The sequence below is a fragment of the Myotis lucifugus genome, unplaced genomic scaffold (genome assembly GCF_000147115.1).
Source record: "Myotis lucifugus unplaced genomic scaffold, Myoluc2.0 scaffold_23, whole genome shotgun sequence".
Taxonomy (NCBI): Eukaryota; Metazoa; Chordata; class Mammalia; order Chiroptera; family Vespertilionidae; genus Myotis; species Myotis lucifugus.
The window spans coordinates 6,747,150-6,771,240 of NW_005871071.1; the positions used below are offsets into that span (position 1 = coordinate 6,747,150).

At 40.5% G+C, this 24,091-nt stretch overlaps 1 protein-coding gene and 1 non-coding gene across 11 annotated transcripts in view; both read left to right on the forward strand.

The window, feature by feature from the left end:
- The first annotated feature begins 262 nt into the window (after positions 1-262).
- TRPM7 (transient receptor potential cation channel subfamily M member 7) overlaps positions 263-24,091 on the forward strand; it is a 120,608-nt gene continuing 96,779 nt past the window's right edge. For 4 of the 10 annotated variants that reach the window (XM_023751652.1, XM_023751650.1, XM_023751653.1 and 1 more), the window contains exons 1-3: positions 523-734; positions 20,986-21,065; positions 22,948-22,986. In XM_023751652.1, coding sequence (XP_023607420.1) covers positions 732-734; positions 20,986-21,065; positions 22,948-22,986 — 122 coding nt within the window. In that variant the 5' untranslated portion in view covers positions 523-731. Of the gene's footprint in view, positions 735-20,985; positions 21,066-22,947; positions 22,987-24,091 lie in introns of all 10 variants that reach the window. The other 6 variants (XM_006085969.3, XM_023751655.1, XM_023751656.1 and 3 more) reach the window with 4 other exon arrangements.
- On the forward strand, positions 14,692-14,876 carry LOC111825387. The gene has a single exon (XR_002828549.1). It is a non-coding gene; the product is annotated as a small nucleolar RNA SNORA23 (small nucleolar RNA).

Sequence of the window (24,091 nt, forward strand, 5' to 3'; positions counted from 1 at the left end):
GAAACCAGAGGAAGAACAAGTCTGGGGGTAAGGTGATTCTGCATTCTGGACGAGGAGAGGACTGTTCAAGGCCTCTGTCCTCGCTGAGGCACCAAGGGCTGGGAGAAGCCGCGTGAGAGCTTAGCCAGAGGCCAGGCCCAGTGACATGCAGATGAGCGCACGCGGCAACTCCAGATTGGATCCCGGAGGCCTGCAACCTTCACCTCCCACTATTGCTTCCTCCGGGCTCAAACCCGGAGCAGAGACAGAAGTTCGTGCCAGTCCTGCCTCGGTGTCCAACGGAGATCTGGGGAGCGGCACCGCACCCACCTCGGGCCACCTGGGTGGCGGGGGCTGAGACACCCGTGCCCAGCGCGTGTGCGTGCGCGGCGCGCAGGGAGGCCGCCTGGAAGGCGGGAGCGCGCGCCCTTCACGTGACCCGGGCGGCGGGCGGCGACGCACAGGACGCGCCTCTCACGTGGTCCGTCTCCAGCCCCGTCGCCGGCGGAGGCGGAGGCGGGCGCGGGCGCGTCCCTGTGGCGGGTCACCCGGCGGAGTTGGTCGCACAATTATGAAAGACTCGGCTTCTGCTGCTAGCGCCCGAGCCGAGTTAGTGCTGAGATTTCCCTGGGCTGTCCCTGTCCGGCGGCCTCAGCTGCCGACTCCGGAGACGCTTCCCGATAGATGGCTACAGGCCGCGGAGGAGGAGGAGGAGGAGTTGCTGCCCTTCCGGAGTCCGCCCCGTGAGGAGAATGGTACCGCTCCCACGCAGTCCCCGGCCGGCGGGGGAAATGGCCTTGGGGGTGGTGGGCAGGGAAGGGGTAGGGTTTAGCAGACCCGGGTGTGCGCCGAGCCGCGCTGGCTGGGGTGAAGGACCCCCCGAATTGCCCGGAGACTTCCGGACTTGCCCTGGCCGGACGGGAGTGCGGTCCATGCCGGGGTGAGGGGCAGGGCGCCGGTAGCAAACCTGGTGCAACAGCTCGTCGCGGGAATGCTGAGCCGGAGCCCCCGCGAGGGCCCCGCGCGGCGGGGAGGCGCGAGCCGGGGAGCCCCTGGCCGCGCCGCGCGGCTGCTGCGCGCCAGGCGCCGCGCTCAGCCTCCGAGCTCTGCATCTCCCGGGAGCGCGATCCTCCTGGCGCCGGGAACTGGCCGATCAGGCAGCCAAGTGCTCTGCTCAAGTTCTGCCCGGGGAGGGAGGACTGCGAGGGAACACAAAAGGGAGAGAGGACACGAGGTTGGAGCGGTGCCCTGTTTGCTGCGCAGCGGGTGCTCCACAGGTACATTTCCCTTTTGGAGCCAAGAGGGAGGGATCTGACGATATCGACGGCAGCTCTGGCTTGGAATTGTCTTGAGCAGGAACTAGGGGCTTTCTGGGGGCCCTCCTGTAGGCACCGCGGCGATGCGTTGTCTAGGTGAATGTCGAACCACCGCATCCGGTGCCCTGGAGAAGGTTTGGTCGTGTTTTCAACCGAAGGTGCAGAATGGAGAGAGGCATGCGGTGCATTGCAGGTCTTGATAGAGCTTTTTGTTGCTGTTGTTAAGGTCAGGAATCAAATTCCTTTAAAGAAAGTCATTTAGATCAGGGATTTCAAGAGTGAGGTATGGATGTCTGGTCCAGCACTTGAACTTGATAGGTTTCAGGCAAACAACTCTGCTGGAGTCCGGCAGGTTTACTTTCCTTCAGAAGCCGATTCAAGTGCCGTACTTGGAGCAAAAAGCGCACCTTCCACTATTTTCCACCTTCTTTGGAAACGCAGTCAATAAAAACGCCATTTTGCCTTTTTCCTAATTTTTAAAAGCAGGGTATTTTAAGTTTCTTTACCGTCGCTAAATTTTTAAATTTATTACTTAAATGGATTTTAAGGGAACCTATTTTGGGGTGGGGGGGGGGAAGTTGAGTCAAAGTGCCTTTTGTTTAAGGGGGAAAAAAGCAAACCGTTAATACTGACTCTTACGTGATGTGTCTAGGTTTCTCTTTTAGATGGTAAATAGCATACACTTGAACATACCCATTCAGTATTTTGAAAATTTTTTTTAGATAGGTTAGAAAATGGGAATAAGATGATTCATCATCTTCAAAGCCGTTGCTTCCTAATGTGTTTTTTTTTAAAGCAACCACACCACTTTGTTTTTAGTGACTTTCTACTGAAAGTTTGTAATTCCTTAGTCTTAGCTCAGGTGTTCTTAAATGCAGCCAACCTCTTAATGTCATGCTATCTACATACTTGGAAACCTAGCCTTCAAACATTAAGGTGTGGTCTGAGTTTCTTCTGTTTGTATTTACTTATGTCCAATGTTCTTAAAAATAATAGATGTGATCCCCCAAACATACATTGAGCACTGTCCGTGGCACATAGTAAGAACTCAGTATTTAGTTGTACATGCTGTTAGCAGTCCTGTTGATTCTAAAGGGGAGAAATTCTTACTTTAAAATTTGAAATTGAGTGTGATTTTGTTCTTTACATTGTTTGAGTCCTGACTGTTATTGAGTTGTGATTTTCTTTATTCCAATGTAAATTATAGTGAAACCTTAGTGAAACCTAAAACTGAGGAGGATCTCCAATAATGACAAAATGTTGAGTCTCCTCAACTTTTAGGTCAGCACTGTATAATTCGTATTGTAAACTCTTATGTAAGGCATTTGCTTCTGGTAATTAGTTTCTTGGACACTAAAAGAAAGCATGCAGAAAAATTCTCCATTTTTAAAACGAATCAGTCAACTGGCCAAAAAAACAATACAAACAGCCCGACTGGTGTGGTTCAGTGGTTGAGCGTCCACTTATGCATGAACTAGGAGGTCATGATTTGATTCCCAGTCAGGGCACATGCCCGGGTTGCAGGCTCGATCCAGGGTAAGGCGGGTGCATGAGGCAACGGATTGATGATTCTCTCTCATCATTGAGTTTCTCTCTCTCCCTCTCCCTTCCTCTCTGAAATTGATAAAAATATATTTAAAAAAACAATATAAAACAAATTAAATACCAATAAATACAAGTTTAAACTAGAGGAGGATCAAATTTTAAATTTTGTACAAAATTATCTACTATGTCTGCTGGAAATATTTGTGTTATTCATCTGGCAATCACTTATTTAGTTTTTAATATATTCCAAGCACGGTGATAGGCCCTGGAATGGCATAGATGTGTTAGACAAGTTTCCCACTTTCAAACAGCTTACATCCTAGTTATTTATAAAAGATCTACTTGTCATCAATGGAAGATGCATATATTACTTCATAAAACAAACATTTAGTGTCTACTATGTTGCAGGCACAGTGATACTTAATATGCAAAAAACAAGAATACTATTGCATAGATTCTGTGAAAGTATAGGGTAATCAGGGAGAGGAAAAAGGATGTCAGTAGGATTGCAAAGCTGCTGATAGTAGAAATGAGTCTTCTAGAGTTAGTAGGAATTAGAATTAACCTAGAGTTAGAAGGGGCATTAAATTGGTGATTTTACTCTAAGGAACTGAACTTTAGAAAAGACGAGCATCTTAATTTATTCTGGGAACTAGTAAATAGGTACTGTACAGGCATACCTTGGAGATATTTTGGGTTCTGTTCCAGGCCACCGTAATAAAGTGAGTATTGCAGTACAGCAAGTCACACAAACATTTTGGTTTTCCAGTGCATATAAAAGTTATGTTAACACTATACTGTAGTCTGTTGAGTATGTGATAGCATTACATCTAAAAAATGTACATACTTTAAAAATACTTGATTGCTAAAAAATGCTTGCCATCATCTTATAGTCTTTTGCTGTTGAAGGGTCTTACCTTCAGTTTGTAAAAACAAACAAACAAGGCAGTATTTGCGGAGTGCAGTAAGGCAAGTACAGTGAAATTAGATATGCTTGTACATATTTTAGAATGAGTGGAGTATGGGATGATACGGAGTACTGATGAGAGTGCTATTAAAATAGGCAAGGACCAGATAGATTTTTGAGGGCAGTGTATGTCATGCAAAGGAGTTTGGATTTTATTCTGGAGATATTGAGGGTCCATTTACGGAAACAACATATAGGATAAATTGGTATGCTAAAACTGAAAAGAGAGACCCATAAATAGGAGTCTATAGCAAAACTGACCAAAATATTGAGAGCTTGAATTGAAGAAAAGAAGAAACAGGTTGCTCTAACCGGTTTGGCTCAGTGGATAGAGCGTCGGCCTGCAGACTCAAGGGTCCCAGGTTCGATTCCGGTCAAGGGCATGTACCTTGGTTGCGGGCACATACCCAGTAGGGAATGTGCAGGAGGCAGCTGATCGATGTTTCTCTCTCATCAATGTTTCTAACTCTCTATCCCTTCCCCTTCCTCTCTGTAAAATATCAATAAAATATATATATATATATATATTTTTTTAAAAAAGAAGAAACAGGTTGAGATGTTTAGGAGTTAGAATATTCAAAACTTGGTTACTTTTGTGGAGTAATGTGTGTGCCTGTGTGTGTTGGCAAATGTCAATAATAAGAACCAGACAAAATGAAAACATGTAATAGTTGAAGTCATAATTTAATATGTGCAAATGTAATACTTAAGGCAATACTTAAAATGTGCATTTTATTATATTTATTTTCTTTTTTTAATATATTTTATTAATTTTTTACAGAGAGGAAGGGAGAGAGATAGAGAGTTAGAAACATCGATGAGAGAGAAACATCGATCAGCTGCCTCCTGCACATCTCCTACTGGGGATGTGCCCGCAACCCAGGTACATGACCTTGACCGGAATCGAACCTGGGACCTTTCAGTCCGCAGGCTGACGCTCTATCCACTGAGCCAAACCGGTTTTGGCATATTTATTTATTTTTTATAAAGGAGAGGGAGAGAGAGAGAGAGATAGAAACATCAATGATGAAAGAGAATAATTGATTGGCTGCCTTCTGCATGTCCCTTACTGGAGAATCAAGCCTGCAACCCGGGCATGTGCCCTTGACCGGAATTGAACCCGGTACCCTTTAGTTTGCAGGCTGACTCTCTATCCACTGAACCAAACCAGCTACGGCTAAAATGTGCATTTTAGCTTTTGATTTTTAAGTAAAGATCTATTGAATCAAGCACCTGTAAAATTTGTGTGAGAACTCTACTAATGGTAGATATTTTTGATCTAGTGCTATGATATTCTCTCTCGGTAACATTCTAATATGGGAGATTTCAAATATACAAAGATAAAATAGTAAAATTAATCACCATACCCATGATCAGTTTCAACAGTTGGAAACATGAATTTTGTTTTTTCTATTATCCTTCCCACTTCCCCTTCACTGGATATAGTAATTTCCTCTTATCCTCCAGGGATGTGTTCACGACCCCCACTAGATGCCTGATACTGTGAATAGTACTGAACTCTCTGCTATGTTTTTTCCTATACATACATCTATGATAAAGTTTAATTTATAAATTAGGCACAGTAAGAGATTAACAATAATAACTAATACAATAGAACATTATAACAATGTACTGTTATAAAGATTATGTGAATATGGTCGGTCCCCCCCCCTCCCCCCCACACACACACACACACACAGTCTGATAACTGAGAAGGCTACGACTAACGGGCAGGTGGCATATACAGTATGGATATGATGGACGAAGGGATGATTCAAGTCCTGGAAAGGATGGAGCAGGATGTTGAGCAATTTCAGCATGCTACTCAGAATGGCATGCAATTTAAAACTTATGAATTGTTTATTTTTTGAATTTTCTATTTAGTATTTTCTGATCACGATTGACCTTGGGTATCTGAAATGAAAGCAAAGCTGCAGATAAGGGGATCAACTGTAATTCAAAAGCAAATCCTAGATATATTTCATCTATAAATAGTTCATTGCATGTATCTCTAAGAAGATAAGGACTCTTAACACATCCGAAGTATTATTAACACATCTAAACAATGAATAATTCTTTAATATCATTAAATATTCAGCATATTTCTCTGATTGTCTTATGTTTTTTTTTTCAGTAAGTTTGTTGAATCAGGATCCAAAGAATTCCACACAACATTTGTTGATAAATACGTCTTTTTTTGTCTTGTCATTTACCATTTATTTAATGAACAAAATCTAGATCATTTGCCCTTTAGAAATTCCCACAGTTTGAATTTTGTTGACTGCATCCATGTAGTGTCATGTAACATGTCCTTTTCTCCTCTGTATTTCCTGTTAACTAGTGGTTATTCTGGAGACTCAGTCAGATTCTAGTTTGATATTTTGGCAAGAATACTTCACAGGTAGTGCTGTGTACTTTGAGGCACATGTCTGGTTATTTTCCTTTTTTTTTTTTTAAATCCTCACCCAAGAATATTTTTCCATTGATTTCTAGAGAGAGTGGAAGAGAGAGGGAAAGACAGAGAAACATCCATGTAAGAGAAACACATCGATTGGTTGCCAGGGCCTGGGCTAGGGAGTAGTTTGTAACAGAGGTATGTGCCCTTGACCGGAATGGAACCCGGGACCCTTTGGTTTGCAGGCCGATGCTCTATCCACTGAGTCAAACCAGCTAGGGCTGTTTTCCTTTTTTTGATGTAAGGTTGACCATTAGGTTCATGTTGTCAGCCACCTGATCTTTCAGTTGTGAAGTTCACTGTCATACATTCACATAATAGTTTTCGTAGTAACCATTGATGATTACTGATATAACTATATCTGTTATAATTTTTTAAAATTGGTTTTTGAGAGGAGAAGGGAGAAAGAGAAAGAGAAACATCGATGTGAGAGAGAAGAGAAACATCAATCCGTTGCCTCCCACACATGCCCCGACCAGGGTTCAAATCTGCAACCTGGGTATGTGCCTTGCCTAGGAATCAAACCTGCCATTTTTTGGTATATGGGATGACGCTCCAACTGAGCCACACCAGCCAGGGCGGTTATAATTTTTTTATTTTAAGTGACTGCTCCTTAAATGCCTGTTTTAAGTTTGGCACCTGGAGGCAAAATTCAGAGAGGTTAAGATTAGTTTAGGATATGGGCATCTTATGGCTGTCTATGGGGATTTGAACTGAGTCATTTATGTGAATTTATATAAAAGAACTTATGTGTGTCACTGTTGAAATTATTAGATTAGTTGAATATGAGTGAAATGTTTGACTTGGAGAATTAGACATATTCTAGTTTATCTTTATAAAAAATGACTGGTTCTAACTTGAATTAAATTAGTACTTTTAATATTTTGTTGACCCTTGGGTCAGTTCATCTTGGATATAGAGAATTGGTCTGATCTTTTTGGGGAATGTGTGATTAGCTTCCTGACCATTGAAGTGTTTTAGAACCTTGTTAAAGAAATTTAGGTGTATTGCCGAAACCGGTTTGGCTCAGTGGATAGAGCGTCGGCCTGCGGACTCAAGGGTCCCAGGTTCGATTCCGGTCAAGGGCATGTACCTGGGTTGCGGGCACATCCCCAGTAGGAGATGTGCAGGAGGCGGCTGATCGATGTTTCTCTCTCATCGATGTTTCTAACTCTCTCTCTCTCTCCCTTCCTCTCTGTAAAAAATCAATAAAATATATTAAAAAAAAAAAAGAAATTTAGGTGTATGGAGGTAAATAATTCTTTGAAGTTGGTAGACTTAGCTCTTCATCTAAGCATCTTTTCCAAGTCACATTCCTTTGTGAACATCACTTTTAAACTCTCTGACTGTAAAAGGCTGCTGATAATTTTTCCTCTGCTTAACCTGAGGAGCAATACTAGGATTAAAGTCTGTGAAACACAATTTGTCCATCTTTGCATCATTAAAACATGTTAATAATGTAATACCTCAACTATCCAGCTGCCAGACTTCTGGAAACTTCAACCTTTGGTAACCCAGCTCTTTGTGGAAAGAAAAAAGAAGAAAAGCTTTTGAGTTAAGCCGTTTTCAGGAATAGAACAACCGTGAGCCCAGAGTTCATTGATTGAAAAATACGTACAAAATGAAATTTAGTAGGCTTGCTTACCTACTTTCCTCTGACAATTGGGAATGGGAATGATAGAAGGAAAGTTACCTTGAGAAACAGACTATTACTATGAGGAGGAGACTGGGGAAGCATTAACTAGTCTAGAAATATAGGGCTGTAAATTGCCCTTTAGTATGTGAATCAATGGTCTTCCTTGTCTTGAGTATAATTGACCTTACTCAATACCCAGAAGGTACTTTTGACTAAGAAGAGTAATAGACTTTAGACAAATTTTCATCATATTAGGTAACATTAACATTTAGTTGTGGCCATTGCTCTTAATTCTTTACATATGTCAATTGCATATAGTACTCTCAAGAAATCTCTATGAATTACTTCACTGTTTTCCCCTTATTATTTATATAAGGAACAGACAACCAAAGGTCATAAGGCTAATAAGTGGTAGAGTAGGTGTTGACTTGCCAAATTACAAAACTGGGAGAAGGGTCTTTGGTATTCTGGGGCAAGTATATGTATATTTGTAAGATCTCAGATGATAGGTGTTACGTTAAGTAAAAATGTTAACGTCACTAGAAAATGTGTTACCTTAAAAAAATTATACCATACCTTCAAATGCTATAAAACCTAGAAGAATTTTATTTGTTGCCAAATGTGTATGTAATAACCTTAGGATAGGTTATTTCACAAATCAGTTGTATACATTGTATTTTGACAAAGTGCAGAGACATTAGTCTGAATAGATCTTTAGTAGATTGGAAAAGTCACTAATGAAATTAAATAGATTTTTGTGGTGGGTATTCCTTTTTTTTTTAATCCTAACCCGAGGATATTTTTCCATTGATTTTTAGAGAGAGTGGAAAGGATGGGGGGAGAGAAACATTGATATGAGACACATTGATTGATTGTATCCTGCACGTGCTCTGCCATTGGGCCAGAGTACATGCCCTTGCAACCATGGTACATGCCCTTGACCAGAATCTAACCCAGGACCCTTCAGTCTGCGTGCTGATGCTGTATCCACAAACCGGCTAGGGCTGTGATGGGTACTTTTCAATAAAAACCATAGAAACCTATCATGAATGTATCAACGAAATTGATCATCATGTTAAGGGATAGACAGTAGATTGATATATTTTACTCACAATATAAATGCTCAAGCTTTGTAATAGAGAATGTCCTAATAATATTTTCTTTAGATTTCTTTTTCAGATTTTTTTGTAGCATCATCTGAAAACATCAACAGTTGTATTAGGTTTTAATTGATTCAAAACAACAGTTGCATTGAATTAGATATATGTGATGGATTCATTTAATTCAACAGATTCTGTTGCTTTGGGGAAAATATTTTAGCAAAGATGGGAATAAAAGTGAAGAATTTAGCCCTAACTGGTTTGGCTCAGTGGATAGAGCATCGGCCTGTGGACTGAAAGGTCCCAGGTTCGATTCCAGTCAAGGGCATGTACCTTGGTTGCGGGCACACTTCCCAGTAGGGGGTGTGCAGGAGGCAGCTGATCAATGTTTCTCTCTCATTGATGTTTCTAACTCTCTATCCCTTCCTCTCTGTAAAAAATCAATAAAATATATTTTTTAAAAATGAAGAATTTAAATTGCACTATTTGACTGCAAGTACATAACATTTTGAAATTAATGTATATAATTGGAGTTATTTGGTAATTGTGTTTTTGGTATGGATTTCAGATATATAAAAGTTGATAGATCATAATATAGCAGACATACATGTACCTACTACCCAGCTTAAGGAATAAAAAATTACAAATAAAATTGAACCCTCCTATGTATCCCATCAAAATTCCATTTTACTTTCCACTTCTGCAGACAACACTACTTTAGTCTTTACTGTTCCTTTGCATGCTTTTATAGTATTGTCACATAGAGTATATAGGGTGGGGCAAAAGTAGGTCTATAGTTGTTCGTATGGAAAATAATACAATAACTAATAAATAATAACATAAGAATAAATTTTGTGTTTTGTGTACTAATAACTAAACCTACTTTTGCCCCACCATGTTTATAATATATAATAGTTTTCTTGGTATTTCTATTTTTATATATATGGAATTATGTACATCTTTTTATGGGCCTTGTTTTTATTTTTGTTAAACTTTAGATTTAGGAGATTTATACATGTTGGTACATGTAATGTCTAGTTTATCCCTTCTAATGGTTGTATATTATTCTGTTATATGAATAGGTTATACATTGTCCATTTTACTGTTATTGGGCATTTAGGTAGCTTCCAGTTCTTTACAAATAATGATGCAACGTTCTTATATGTACCAACTTATGTACAATTGTGAGCATTTTTCTAGGATGTCTATATCCAGAAGTAGAATTGCTGGATCAAAGGGTAGGTATATTTTCAACTTTATAGATACTGCCCATGTGTTGACCAAAGTAGTAGTGTATTTTACACTCCCTATCTATACTAATAAAAGGGTAATATCCTAATTAGACCAGATGTCCTTCCTGACAAAGCCAGGCCTGGGTGAAGCCACCCCTGGTCCCAGGCGGCTGTGGCCGGCCTGGGAGAAGCCGCCCACGGTCTGGGGCGCCTGCAGCTGCGGCCGGCCCAGGCGAAGCCGCCCGCAGTTCCTTGGGCCTGTGGCTGTTCCAGGTTCCCAGTCCTGCGGCTGGCCAGAGGGAGGGAAACCTGGGTCCCAGGTGAGGGGCCAAGGCAGAGGCAGTTAGGGGGTGACCAGGTCAGCAGGGGAGCAGTTAGGGGTGATCAGGCTGGCAGGGGAGCAGTTAGGGGCAATCAGGCCGGCCGGGGAGTAGTTAGGGGCAATCAGGCAGGCAGAGGGGTTAGGGGCGATCAGGCAGGCAGGCAGGCGAACGGTTAGGAGCCAGCGGTCCCAGATTGCGAGAGGGATGTCGATCGGGCCTAAACCAGCAGTTGGACATCCCCCAAGGGGTCCCGGATTGGAGAAGGTGCAGGCTGGGCTGAGGGGACCCCCCCCCACACGAATTTTGTGCACTAATCTATATATATATATATATATATATATATATATATATATATATATATATATATGGCTAATATGCAAAGTGTCCCTGGGGGAGTTCAACCAGGAGACTGGGAGTTCTATCACTCACTACGACGTGCACTGACCACTAGGGGTCAGCATGGAACGAAGGAAGGCCCTGGCTGGCAGCTGGTGAAGGGAGGCTCCAGGTGGCAGCCAGATGGCCCCGATTGGCCCTGATCACTGGCCAGGCCTAGGGACCCTACCCATACATGGATTTCGTGCACCGGGCCTCTAGTAGAAGTATAAGAGTCCCCATTTTTAAAACTTTGCTAACATTTAGTTGATTAGGTTATTTTATTTTGCCAGACTCATGAATGTGAAGAAGTTCTTCATTGCTTTAATTTGCAAGTCCTTGGTTACTAATAATGTTGAGTGTTGCCCTGGCTGGGTGGCTCAGTTGGCTGGAGCATCATCCTGTACACCAGAAAGTTACAGGGTCAATTCCTGAATTAGTGCACTTACCTTGGTTGTGGGTTTGATCCCCAATCAGGGTGTGTACGAGAGGCAACCAATCAGTGTTTCTCATATTGATGTTTCTCTCTCTCCCCCTTCCTTTCTCTTTAAAAATCAATAACATATCCTTGGGTGAAGATTATAATAATGTATATATATAAAAAGCCAGCAATCGGAACGCTGTAATGACCAGAACGACCGCTTGCTATGACGCCCACTCTGGCCAGCAAACCAGCCCAATTGGGTAGAGCCAGCGAGCCAACCTCCTGCAACCCCTCCCCTCGGCCAGCCCTGCCTCCAATGGGCCTCCACCACTGCGATCGGCCCACAGTCCCTTCCCCTGGCCAGCTCCGCCCCTGATCAGCCCCCCTACTCTGATCAGGGGCAGGGCCGTCCAGCCAACTGCCCGCGGCCCCTCCCCCTGGGTGGCCCTGCCCCCGACCGGCTCCCTCATCTTCATTGGGGGCGGGTCGGCCAAGCTCCGGCAGCTCCCCCCCCCCTTGGGCCGGCCCAGCCCCGATCGGGGGCGGGGCCAGTGGCCAAGCTCCCTCGGCCCCTTCCCCCCACCAGCCCAGCCCAATCAGCCCCCATCGGGGTGGGCTGGCCAGACCCCACCCATGCATGAATTCGTCCACCAGGGCTCTAGTAAAAAATATATTAAAAAAAAAAAAAAGAATTAGTCTAGCTAAGAATTTCTCTAGAATACCTGAGGAAAAAAACTACTGTTTGAACTAAATTGAGCTTGGCCATTTTTTAGACTGTGTCTAGTCTTCAATTATTTAATATCTTGGACTCCATGGTATGCTAGGATGGCAGTTGCTTACACTTCTATTTTCTTTTTTTAAATATATTTTATTGATTTTTTACAGGGAGGAAGGGAGAGGGATAGAGAGTTAGAAACATCGATCAGCTGCCTCCTGCACACTCCCTACTGGGGATGTGCCCGCAACCAGGGTACATGCCCTTGACCGGATCGAACCTGAGACCCTTGAGTCTGCAGGCTGACGCTCTATCCACTGAGCCAAACCAGTTAGGGCTACACTTCTATTTTCTATTCCACAAATCTGAGGCCATATTGGGCTGTTAAACAGTTAAGGAAACAACTACTGTATGATCAGCAGGAAAGTAGAACAAACAGAAAATAAGATTCGATATAGTAGGACTCTCTTTACAAACATAGTCAAGGCTCTGAATTTAACTTAGTTTAATTTTTTAATGTACAAAACTTTTACCAACTCTTTGTCATTCCACAGAGGCTTTTCAACAGTGTCTTTAAAACCCTATCAGAGGATTCACATCTGAATTATTAATAATTTCAAGTTAGTAGTTAAGTAGTCGGCAGCCAATTAAGAGTAAGTGCAGAACTTCAGAATAAGGGCTTGTAAGAGTGCCAGATAGTCAAATAAATTGGACTCTGGAAGAGGAAGTTAGACAGTGCCTACATATTTCAACATTTTACTCTGGGCTAGCCTTAATTTTTCTTTGTCATTGTGCCATTGTTGGCAGGCATGTTGACCTATGTACAGATTTATCACATAACTTGAAGTTTCTAGGTCTGTAGTGTTTAATTTTTTAAGTATATGCATTTTATTAGTAGGCAAACTCCTTTTTAATTTGATTGCCCTCTCTTTTGAGTATGGGTCACATTTTCCTGTTTTTTTTTCTTTAATCTAGTTATTTTAGATTGTGCAATAGATGTTGTGAATGTAACCTTGAGACTGTGGGTTCTGTTAAAGTAGTTGCTATGAACTGAATGCTTGTGTCATCCCCCCAAATTAACTATTGTCCCCCCCACCCCCAGAATTAACTCCCAATGTGATGGTATTTGGAGATGGGGCCTTTGGAAGGTAATTATGATTTGATGAGGTCATGAAGGTATGGCCCTTATAAGACACGAGAGAACTTGCTCTCTCTGTTCACCACGTGAGGACACAAGTGAAAGGACAGCTGTTTGCAACCCAGGTAGAGCGCACTCACCAGACACTAACCCTGCTGGCACCTTGATCTTGAATTCCAGTCTCTAGAACTGTGAAAAAAATTAAATTTGGTTGTTTATGTCACCCAATCGTATGGTATTTGTTATGGCAGTCTGAATAGAATAAGACAGTGGATTAACTTGACTGTACTCAAATTCTAAACTCTGTCTCCTTCAGAGGGCAGCAAAAATATCTGCTCAGTTGTTTTATTCTTTAAAAAAATATATTTTTATTGATTTTAGAGAGGGATAGAAACATCAATGATGAGAATCATTGATCGACTACCTCCTGCACACCCCTTATTGGGGATTGAGTCCGCAACCAGGGCATGTGCCTTGATCAGGAATCAAACTGTGACATTCTGGTTCATAGGTTGATGTTCAACCATTGAGCCATATCAGCTGTGCAGTTGTTTTATTCTTAACTAGTGGCCCGATGCACGAAATTTGTGCATGGGGTGGGGTGTCCCTCAGCCCAGCCTGCACCCTCTCCAATCTGAGACCCTTCAGGGGATGTCCTAAACCGGCAGACATCCCTCTCACAATCTGGGATTGCTGGCTCTTAATCGTTCGCCTGCCTGCCAGCCAGATCACCCCCAACTGCCCTCCCCTGCCGGCCCGATTGCCCACAACAGCTCTCCTCTGCCGGCCTGATCGCCCACAACTGCCCTCCCCTGCCGTGACTGGCCTCCGTGTGAGGCGGCAGCGCCTCCACGCCATGGGGAACCGTGGGACCCCCAGGCCTCACTGCACGGAGTGGCCACCAGGCCCTGCCTCCACTGTGTGCGCGGCCATATTGTGGCGGCGTCACGCGAGGGTGGGATGACCACCTGGGCTTTTATTAGTTTAGATTGGATTGCTTGGAGTCTGCCATATATATATGTACTTAATGGGTCAGCCAGAGATTTGAGCAGTTAATATGAAGCATTTAGGGTTCCCTTTCTGTGACTATTTTGAAGGATTTTTTCCCCACCACATTCCAGCTGCTGTTGTCATCTTGAGTTTGGTATTCTGGTTCTTCAAGCCAATAAAACTGGGATTTCTGTTGGAGTTTTAGCTGTTCAGTAGATGTGAGTGGGTCCTGTCTTCGTGCAGAAAAACTTAAAATAATGGGAAACTCACTTTGTGCTGTTACTTTTTTTCACATATGGATCCCATCCAATTACTGCCTTCTTTTGGTTGCTCTCAGTGCCGCTAAGTAGTCATTTTAAAAATTTTATGTTGTCCAGAGTTTATGGTTGTCCGTGGGAAGGTTAGTCCCATAGAACTTTCATATGTGGGTGCGCCTTTCTAATGTTAATACAGAGTCATAGAGTGTATTTAGTTGTAAAAATATATTTCCATGGCTGATGTAATGTGTGCATAGTTTTCATCTGTGTCTGATAGCAGTGTCTGTCTGTGTTTTGCATTCAGATCTTGCTATCCACACAAACATCATGCAGCCAAAGAGTAAGTTGGGATCATAGTACTGGTCTAGTGTTGTCTCATTGGACATAATTTACCACTGGCCAGCCTCCAAATTCCCATACAGAACTTTGGGGAAAAAAAAAAAATATATATATATATATATTTCCACGTGTTACTTTGAAGTAGAATTTTATTTTTTTTAAAAAAATATATTTTATTGATTTTTTTACAGAGAGGAAGGGAGAGAGATAGAGAGTTAGAAACATCGATGAGAGAGAAACATCCATCAGCTGCCTCCTGCACATCTCCTACTGGGGATGTGCCCGCAGTCCATGCCCTTGACCGGAATCGAACCTGGGACCTTTCAGTCCTCAGGCCGACGCTCTATCCACTGAGCCAAACCGGTTTCGGCGAGAAGTAGAATTTTAAAGCAATTTTTTATTCCCCGCCCCCTAGTTTTTTCCATTAGCATTTAGGCACGAAGGGTGTGCTGGTATTGATTTGTTTGGAGAGTAGGATGTCGTTAGAGGGTTATTTATAATGTATGTGTGCCTATTCCTAATAGGAAGAATTTATAATATATGAAATTTTGAGGCATTATTGGGAATTTAATTATGTGCTGCCAGGTGTGCTAAAACATCTTGCATGGATTATTTTGTTTAATCTTCAGAGCAACATTTGTAGTTAGGTACTATTATTCTAGTTTACAGATAAACACATTTCAGAAATTTGCTTAAGGTTGCATAGATACTGAACAACAGACCTAGAATTCTAACTTGGGTTAATCTGACTCCAGCATTTCTTTAACTACTGAAGTTGACTAAGTTTTCTCTCTTGTGCTAACATTTTATGATTATAATTAGTTTTACTAGAACATTTAAGTTTAGAAATTTTCAGATTTGTGTTTGTAGTGTGCCATCTGTTGGTAAAATTCAGTAATGCAGCCTAGCCAAAGGAGGCGTATAAATTTAGGAATTTATATGTGTATATATAATTCAGGGTACATTTAATTGGGTAATGATAGTAGAGCACAAACTCAGAAAATCAAAAATTGTAGAAACCTATCATTGAGAAGGATTTACAACTCTTAGCTGGGGTATGTGACTTATCAGGTACCTGAAGCCAATACTAATGTAACAAATGAAGGCTGTAAATAACAAGAATGTTGTGTGTAGGGAGAATATATTTATAGTTGGCAGTTACACAAACAAAATGAGAGGCTGTAGTTTTTGAAATAAAATTAATGAATAATTAAGGATTAGGGAAAGCTGTAGGAAATAATCTTGAAACATGGTAATAAACTTGGTTAAAATTTGTGAGCATTGGAGTGACATGATTTAAGTGACTTAAGCAAAGTGACATCTAAAGTTTTGGATGGATTTTTCAATTAAAACTACCATGGGAGGTTTGAGGTTGTAAAAAAGGTAGTACTGACTGTTTAAAACGAGAATGATAAAATGAAACTTGTGAACAAGATTTGATCTAGGTTTGAAATCCAACAACATCCGTGTTTTGAGTAGTTTTATATTTTATCATAAAATACTGACAAAAATGAGTACTAAAAGTGAGTACAGCATCTTGGATTGGGAAAGACTTATTTCTGGAAAAAAGCTAGTTGTACATACTCAAACACTAGATTTTTTGCTCAGTGATTGTTGAGGTTTTGCAGTTACATCCATTAAGCTTATTTATTTATTTATTTAGTATAACAAAGGTGGAGATTTATTGAAGAACAAGTACAGACTCCCACGTGGGGAGAGGGAAAGAGTCCCACAGAACCGACTCCCACGTGGGGAGGGGGAAAGGGTCCCCCATTAGGCTTATTTAAATGTTTTTTCTATTGAAAGTCTTGCAGGAAAGATAACTTTGTTAATGTACACCCAAATGAGAAAAGCGGCTCTTAATACAAGGATTTATTGGGATTGTAGAATTGGGTAGAAGGGACATTAGTGCCCAAGAAACAGCATAGGTGAAGAATCTGAAGGACTTGGCAAATGCTTGTTGGATTGAATTGACTCAGTGGTAACGGGAAAGACCCATGCTTTTAAGGGATTTAGAGCATGGGTTGACTGACTATGCCATGTGGGCCATGTCTGGCCAAGGCCTTGAGCTAAAAATGGGTCTTACTTTTTTTAAGGTTTAAAAAACAGAACAAAGAATATGTAACAGGGACCGTATATGGTCCAGAAACCCTATTACCTTCTGACCCTTTATAGAAAAAGTTTGCTGATTCCCCCTTTAGAGGATGGCCATACTTTTCTTAAGAAGTGGGAATATTGAAGGTGAATCAGTTTAAGGGGAAAGGTGTTCATTTGAGCCCCAATAAGTTGCACATATTGTTGGAAATAACTGTAGAGTTGAATTTGAAGGTAAGATGAGAAACCAGGATGATCTTAATAATCAATCTGTAGTGTTTATTTTTTATAAGGCATTGTGTTAAACTAAAGAATTTGAAAACTACCTATTGTATTCATTTCTCTTTTATTTTTTTACTTTTTATTGAATTTATTGGGGGGGGGGGATACTGGTTAACAAAATTATACAGGTTTCGAGTGCAAAATCTACAATACATCATCTGTTCACCACCCCAAGTCATGTATTCATTTCTTACTAGTCCATGCCCTCATTGCCCCTCCCCAAAAGACTGTGGTGGCTCTAGTTTACTTTTACTTGTCTCTCTACCAGATTAATTGTCTTAAAGAGAATTCTGATCATTTATGTTAAATGCTACTTGGGTTTTATTTTTCTTCCATATATAACTCTCTTAAATAAAAATGTAAATGAAAATATTTTCATTTGCATTTAGTAGGAAGGCAAAGCTATGAAAAGTATATACCTGTAATTTATTTTTATGAATTTTTCAATTAACAAATATCCACAGTTTTTCAAACTGGCATTTAGATTTAACTGCAATAGAGCAGTCATTTTGAAATCTGTTGGTCTAATTCCTCCACCCCTATCTTCACCCTGATTTGATTAACCATAGAGTTGCTTCAGGCAGGCTATTGATGAGGAGCCAAATAAGAGAAAAAAATGGAGAAAAACTAATACTGGTTAGCAGTAGTTAGTAATTAGCAATACCTTTTAGGAGAGTTAGTTAACCCCTCTGTTCTTTTTGTGTTTTTCCAAATTCAGAACATTTTTTAAATACTTTTTTAAAAATTGATTTCAGAGAGGAAGGGAGAGGGGGAGAGAGATAGAAACATCAATGATGAGAGAGTATCATTGATTGGCTGCCTCCTGCACGCCCCCTACTGGGGATCAAGCCCGCAACCCAAGCATGTGCCCTTGACCGGAATCGAACCTGGGACCTTCCAGGCCACAGTCCAACGCTCTATCCACTGAGCCAAACCAGCTAGGGCCAAATTCAGAACATTTTTATACAGAATGATCACATAGAAATTTCTCTTTTGGAAATCATTAACCTATTTCTACTTATAGATTTTATAAAAAATGTAAGAAAGGTGGCTTATTTAGAGCATATGAAGTGATTTTGAAATGCATATCTAAATTTCTCTTAAAATGTCAGTAAAGGCTTTGGAGCCAGGGCAAACTATTAGCTGTGTGACTTTGGGCAATTCCCTAACTTTCACATCTAACTAACTAAGTCTTTGCATCTGTAATGTGGGAATACTAATTGTACCCAACTTATAGGATTATTGTGAATATAGAATAAGTTGATGCATGTAAAATATTTATTTATTTATTTTAAAAAATATATTTTATTGATTTTTACAGAGAGGAAGGGAGAGGAATAGAGAGTCAGAAACATCGATGAGAGAGAAACATCAATCAGCTGCCTCCTGCACGCCCCCTACTGGGGATGTGCCTGCAACCAAGGTACATGCCCTTGACCGGAATCGAACCTGGAACCCTTCAGTCCGCAGGCCGACGCTCTATCCAGCGAGCCAAACTGGTCAGGGCATGTAAAATATTTAGAACAGTGCCTGGCAAATACGCTGTATCTGCTAATTAAAGTTATCTCTTGTTATATGCACTTTGGACAAAGGTTTACAAGAGATACAAGGCTAAATATATATATTTTTAACATTTTTATTTATTGATTTTGGAGACAGAGGGAGAGAAGGAGGAATGGAGGGGAGAGAGAGAAACAGCGAGAGCAAGAATCATTGATTTGTTTCACCTACTTATGCATCCATTGGTTGCTTCTTGAATGTGCCCTGACTGGCGATGGAACCTGAAACCTTGGTGTGTCCACACGATGCTCCAACCAACACCCATCCAGGGCTAAGCTATGTTTCTTTTTTTCTTTTTTAATTTTTTATGTGTATTTCTATTGATTTCAGAGAGGGAAAGAGAGATAGAAAATATCAATGATGAGAGAGAATCATTGATTGGCTGCTTCCTGCACGCCTCCCCACCGGGAATTGAGCCCACAACCCCAGGCATGTACCCTTGACCGGAATCCAACCCAGGACCCCTTGGTCTGCAGGCCGACGCTCTATCCACAGAGCCAAACCAGCTAGGGCTCAGCTGTGTTTCTTAATCTTTACCTGAGATATGTTTATATTGATTTTAGAGAGAGAGAGAGGAAGGGAGAGGAGAGGGGGAGAGGGAGAGAGAGAGATCGCTGTGAGGGAGAAATACCTATCAGTTGCCTCCAGTATGTGCTCCGGTTGGGGATTGAACTCACAACCTAGATATGTTCCCTGACTGGAAATCGAACCCACAATGTTTAGGTGTATGGGATGATGCTCCAACCAGCTGAGCCATCTGGCAGGACTCAACTATGTTTTTAGGCAACATTTTTTATGACGTGGGTAAATTATATGTGGGTTGTGAAACTAAATATCTAGAAATAGGGAAGTCATAGCTTTGAGTTTTCCTGTGTATGTGGTGGCTCCTGTAATTGGGCATATCCCTTGTGGGGGCCTTGGAAGCTATGTCTATGAGGTTGTATTGAGGAATATTGGCTTTTGAAGGGCATGAGGTAAGGCAGATCCTGTATCTTCTCAGTGTGTATCTTGTCACCTTGTACTTGAGCTCTGCTGCATGGTTGATCCCAGAACTTCTTTGTAAGCAACCTGTGACCCCCCCCCCCCCCCATCTGTTTTTCTAAGATGCTGGTGCCAAGTGTGGCTTATGGTATTATGGGATTCTATTATTTTTTATTTATTTTATTTTATTGATTTCAGAGAGGAATAGAGAGGGAGAGAAAGAGATAGAAATATCAGTGATGAGAGAGAAGCATCCATCAGCTGCCTTTTGCACGCCCTCTACTGGGGATCGAGCCTGCAACCTGGGCATGTGCCCTGACCAGGAATGGAACCAGCTACTTCTCCGTAAAAGGGATGATGCCCAACCAACTGAGCCACACTCAGTGAAATAAAGGAAGAGCTTAGGGTAGAAGCAGCAACAGGAGAGAACCTAGGCATGCTCTGCTTTGGCTCCCTAGAACTGTTAAAGGAAAGAAGTGAGCCACGGTGGGGCTGCTGTTAGCACACTGAAAAGTCAGAGAAAATGGAACCTTGGGGACAGGTTTTGAGTTACCACTGCCCAATGTCCCCCTAGTTGCATGTTTTCTGAGGACTCTTAGAGTTTAGGAGAGAAAAGTAAAGATGAACGCCTAAGAGGGAAGAAAGGGTGGGCATCCTCCAGAAAGAGCCACCGAAAGGTTTTATTTTTTTAGTTAAATCTGACAGTCACTTTTAATTGCCTTTTCAATGATTACATCAGCCCGTCTTGAGGTTTTTGGCCCATAGTAGGAATCTAAAACTTAATTTTCCTCCTTTCTGTTTATTTGAAGCAACAGTATCTGCATACACTGTAGATATAGTAATGTAAATCACACTGGACTCAAATGGGATGATTCTAATATTTTAGGTGTGCTGTCATCAGGAAGTATGTAGTTTGTAATAAATATTTAGCAAACTGAAAAACAAATAGTATGGAATTATTTCTTTTCATGTATTTGTAATTACATTCTTTCCTTATAATATTAGTGGGTTGCCCTAACTGGTTTGGCTCAGTGGATAGAGCATCGGCCTGTGGACTGAAAGGTCTCAGGTTTGATTCCGGTCAAGGGCATATACCTTGGTTGCGGGCACATCCCCAGTAGGGGATGTGCAGGAGGCAGCTGATCAGTGTTTCTCTCTCACTGATGTTCTAACTCTCAATCCCTCTCCCTTCTTCTCTGTAAAAAAATCAATAAAATATATTTTTAAAAAATTAGTGGGTTAATTTATAAACCATCTTTTAAAACTTTTTGTTTCAGTCCCAGAAATCCTGGATAGAAAGCACTTTGACCAAGAGGGAATGTGTATATATTATACCAAGTTCCAAAGACCCTCACAGGTAAGAACACCTTTGTTTCTTCTGGACTCTTCTAGGAATTTAGATGTAAATTGTATTGCTAATTTACATATCAAAAGCCATAACAATTCATAGAGATGGGGTTTAGAATTAAGATATCCATAGTTCAGTATGCCAGTTCTAAAATAAAACACTATTATTCTTTCATTGAGAGAAAATTATGATACTGCTTTATTTAAAAAATAGATTGTATTATCCTTAATTTATTTCCTATAATATTGTTAATTTCATTTTGCAATCAAAATAATAAAAGTACTCGTTAGATGTTAAAGGAATCTCAAGCTGTTATTAAGTAAGTATCCTGGGCTATAGCAATTCACAGAAGACATAATTTATAAACACAACTGGTCATTTCTTTTTACACTAATTGATTTTAAAATTAAATTTTTAAATATGTATTTTTGTTGATTTCAGAGAGGAAGGCAGAGGGAGAGAGAGAAACATCAAGATGAGAGAGAATCGTTGATTGGTTGCCTTGCCTCCTGCACACCCCACACTGGGGATGGAGCCCTCAACCTGGACATGTGCCCTGACCAGTAATTGAACTATGACCTCCTGGTTCATAGGTCAGTGCTTAACCACTGAGCCATGCTAGTTGGGCTTAAAATTAATTTCATATGAATAGGTTAACAAATGGATTTATAAAGTACCAAAGTTATACTAGTAAGTGAAAGCCTCCTTTAAGTTCCCCTTCCTTAAGGAAACCATTATTGCCTATTTCTTGGAATACCTTCCAGAAATATAGTATTTGCATGTCCACGTAGATGTTTCTCTACTCCTCCCTCTCTACTTTAAATACATATTGTTTAGTTTATTGTGTTTATCTTGATGATAACCACTTTGTTCTTAATTGTTCCATCCTTTTAAATTATATGTCTGTATCATAATTTGTTTTAGTAGTCCTGAATTGATGGACATTTTAGCTGCTCTGTTTTTCTTTTTGCTGTTAGGCAAAAAAAGCTGTTATGAATAAACCTTGTCCATTAATCATTTTACATGTGTTACAGATATTTTTTTAGCGTATACTTTTAGTACTGGAATTAGATTTTGAGAACAAGTCTACATTTTTTATTTTGATGAGTACTGCCAACTTGCCCTTTGTAGAGATTATATCAGTTTACTAGTATACACCCCCCAAGAGATAGGACTACTATATTCTATCTTCTCATAAAAATATTATCTTAAAGGTTTTTAAAAATATTTTTTTCTAGTCAAATGTCTTTTCATATGTATGTTTTTAGTGTGAATTATATGTTCATATATTTTCCTTTTTTATATTGATTTGATGAAGCTCTATGTATTAGGGAAACTAACCTTTTGGTCTGCAAATATTTTTTTAAAAATATATTTTATTGATTTTTTTACAGAGAGGAAGGGAGAGGGATAGAGAGTTAGAAACATCGATCAGCTGCCTCCTGAACACCCCCTACTGGGGATGTGCCCGCAACCAAAGCACATGCCCTTGACCAGAATCGAACCTGGGACCCTTCAGTCTGCAGGCCGACGCTCTATCCACTGAGCCAAACTGGTTAGGGCGCAAATATTTTTCTCAATTTGTTTTAAGACTATTAGTGGCACATTTTTGTAGAAATGTTGTATTTTTACATAATTAAATCTATCAGTTTTTTCTCCTATAGTTTCTGGGTTTTATGTTATACCTACTTGTATTTAAAAATATGAAAACCATGTGAGTTGAAAAAAGTAGTTACTTGAATGTGTAAAGTATAAAAATGACCTATGATATCAACTGAAAAATAAACTATATAATTTTTCTTTGTTTTATACTTCTGTATAGATTTTATATAGGTTAGTTTAAACTATAAAAACTTTTCCCCTTTAAGTAATAAATTTACCTTGTTTATAGATGCCTTCCAGGATGTCAAATTTGTCAGCAACTTGTCAGGTAAGTTTAATAACATAACTCTATTGCACACATTTTTAAAAATAAAACTAATCTATTAGAAACATCAGAATACAGTGGGATAAGACTTATAGGCTATATATTTGAGAGTTACTTTACTCAGACCTGGGAGGTGAAAGATCAGGTAAGGTTGCTTGAAACTCAAGTGAAGCTACCTGAGCAGAGTTCTAAAGTTAAATGTGAATTAGTTGTGTAAAGATGGATGGGGAGTGATTTTAGGCAGAGAGAACAGGATGTGGGAATACTTGACAGTGGAAGAGATTATGGTTCCTCCCCGGCCTCGATTGTGCACCGGTGGGGTCCCTCAGCCTGGCCTGTGCCCTCTTGCAATCCGGGACCCCTTGGGGGAAGTTGGAGAGCTGGTTTCAACCTGATTCCACAGGCCAGGCCGAGAGACCCCACTGGTGCATGAATTCGTGCACCAGACCTCTAGTTTTAAAAAGAAAACCTTTCCAGTTCCTCCCTCATCCTGTTAATGTTTTCCTCTAATTTTTCCAAACATATTCTTAATAGTTTGAACTTATTTATAATGGCTGTTTTAGTGTCTTTTTCTGCTAATTTCATTACCTCTGTACAATTTCTGGGTCTTCATTAGTGATATTTTTTCCTGCTTTTTTGATTGCCTTGTATTTTCTGATGGTTGCTGCACACTGTGAATTTTATGTTTTGGGTGTTGGATTTTGTTGTATTCCACTAGCTTTGGACTTATTTTAGCATGCACTTAAGTAACTTTGGTCCTTTCAAGTCTTGCTCTTAAACTCTGTCAGGGCATATGTAGTCTTGGTCTTAGTTAGCCTTTCTAATAGGCATTACTCTCCTGAGGACCCTATTATATTATAGACCTCCCGTATTATGAGATCTCTTGATTTTTTCTGATAGAAACACAAACTATTGCCTGTGTTTTGTGAACTTTAGAAATTATATAACCTGCTGTGTAGCAGTTCTTAACATATCCTTGGGTATATAAATTAATTTGTATTTTCTTGAATTCTGTATACATGGTATCATATAAATATGCACTCTTTGGTGGCATCCAGCTTTTTTCATTCAGCATGATGATTTTGAGATACATCATATTATTGTGTCT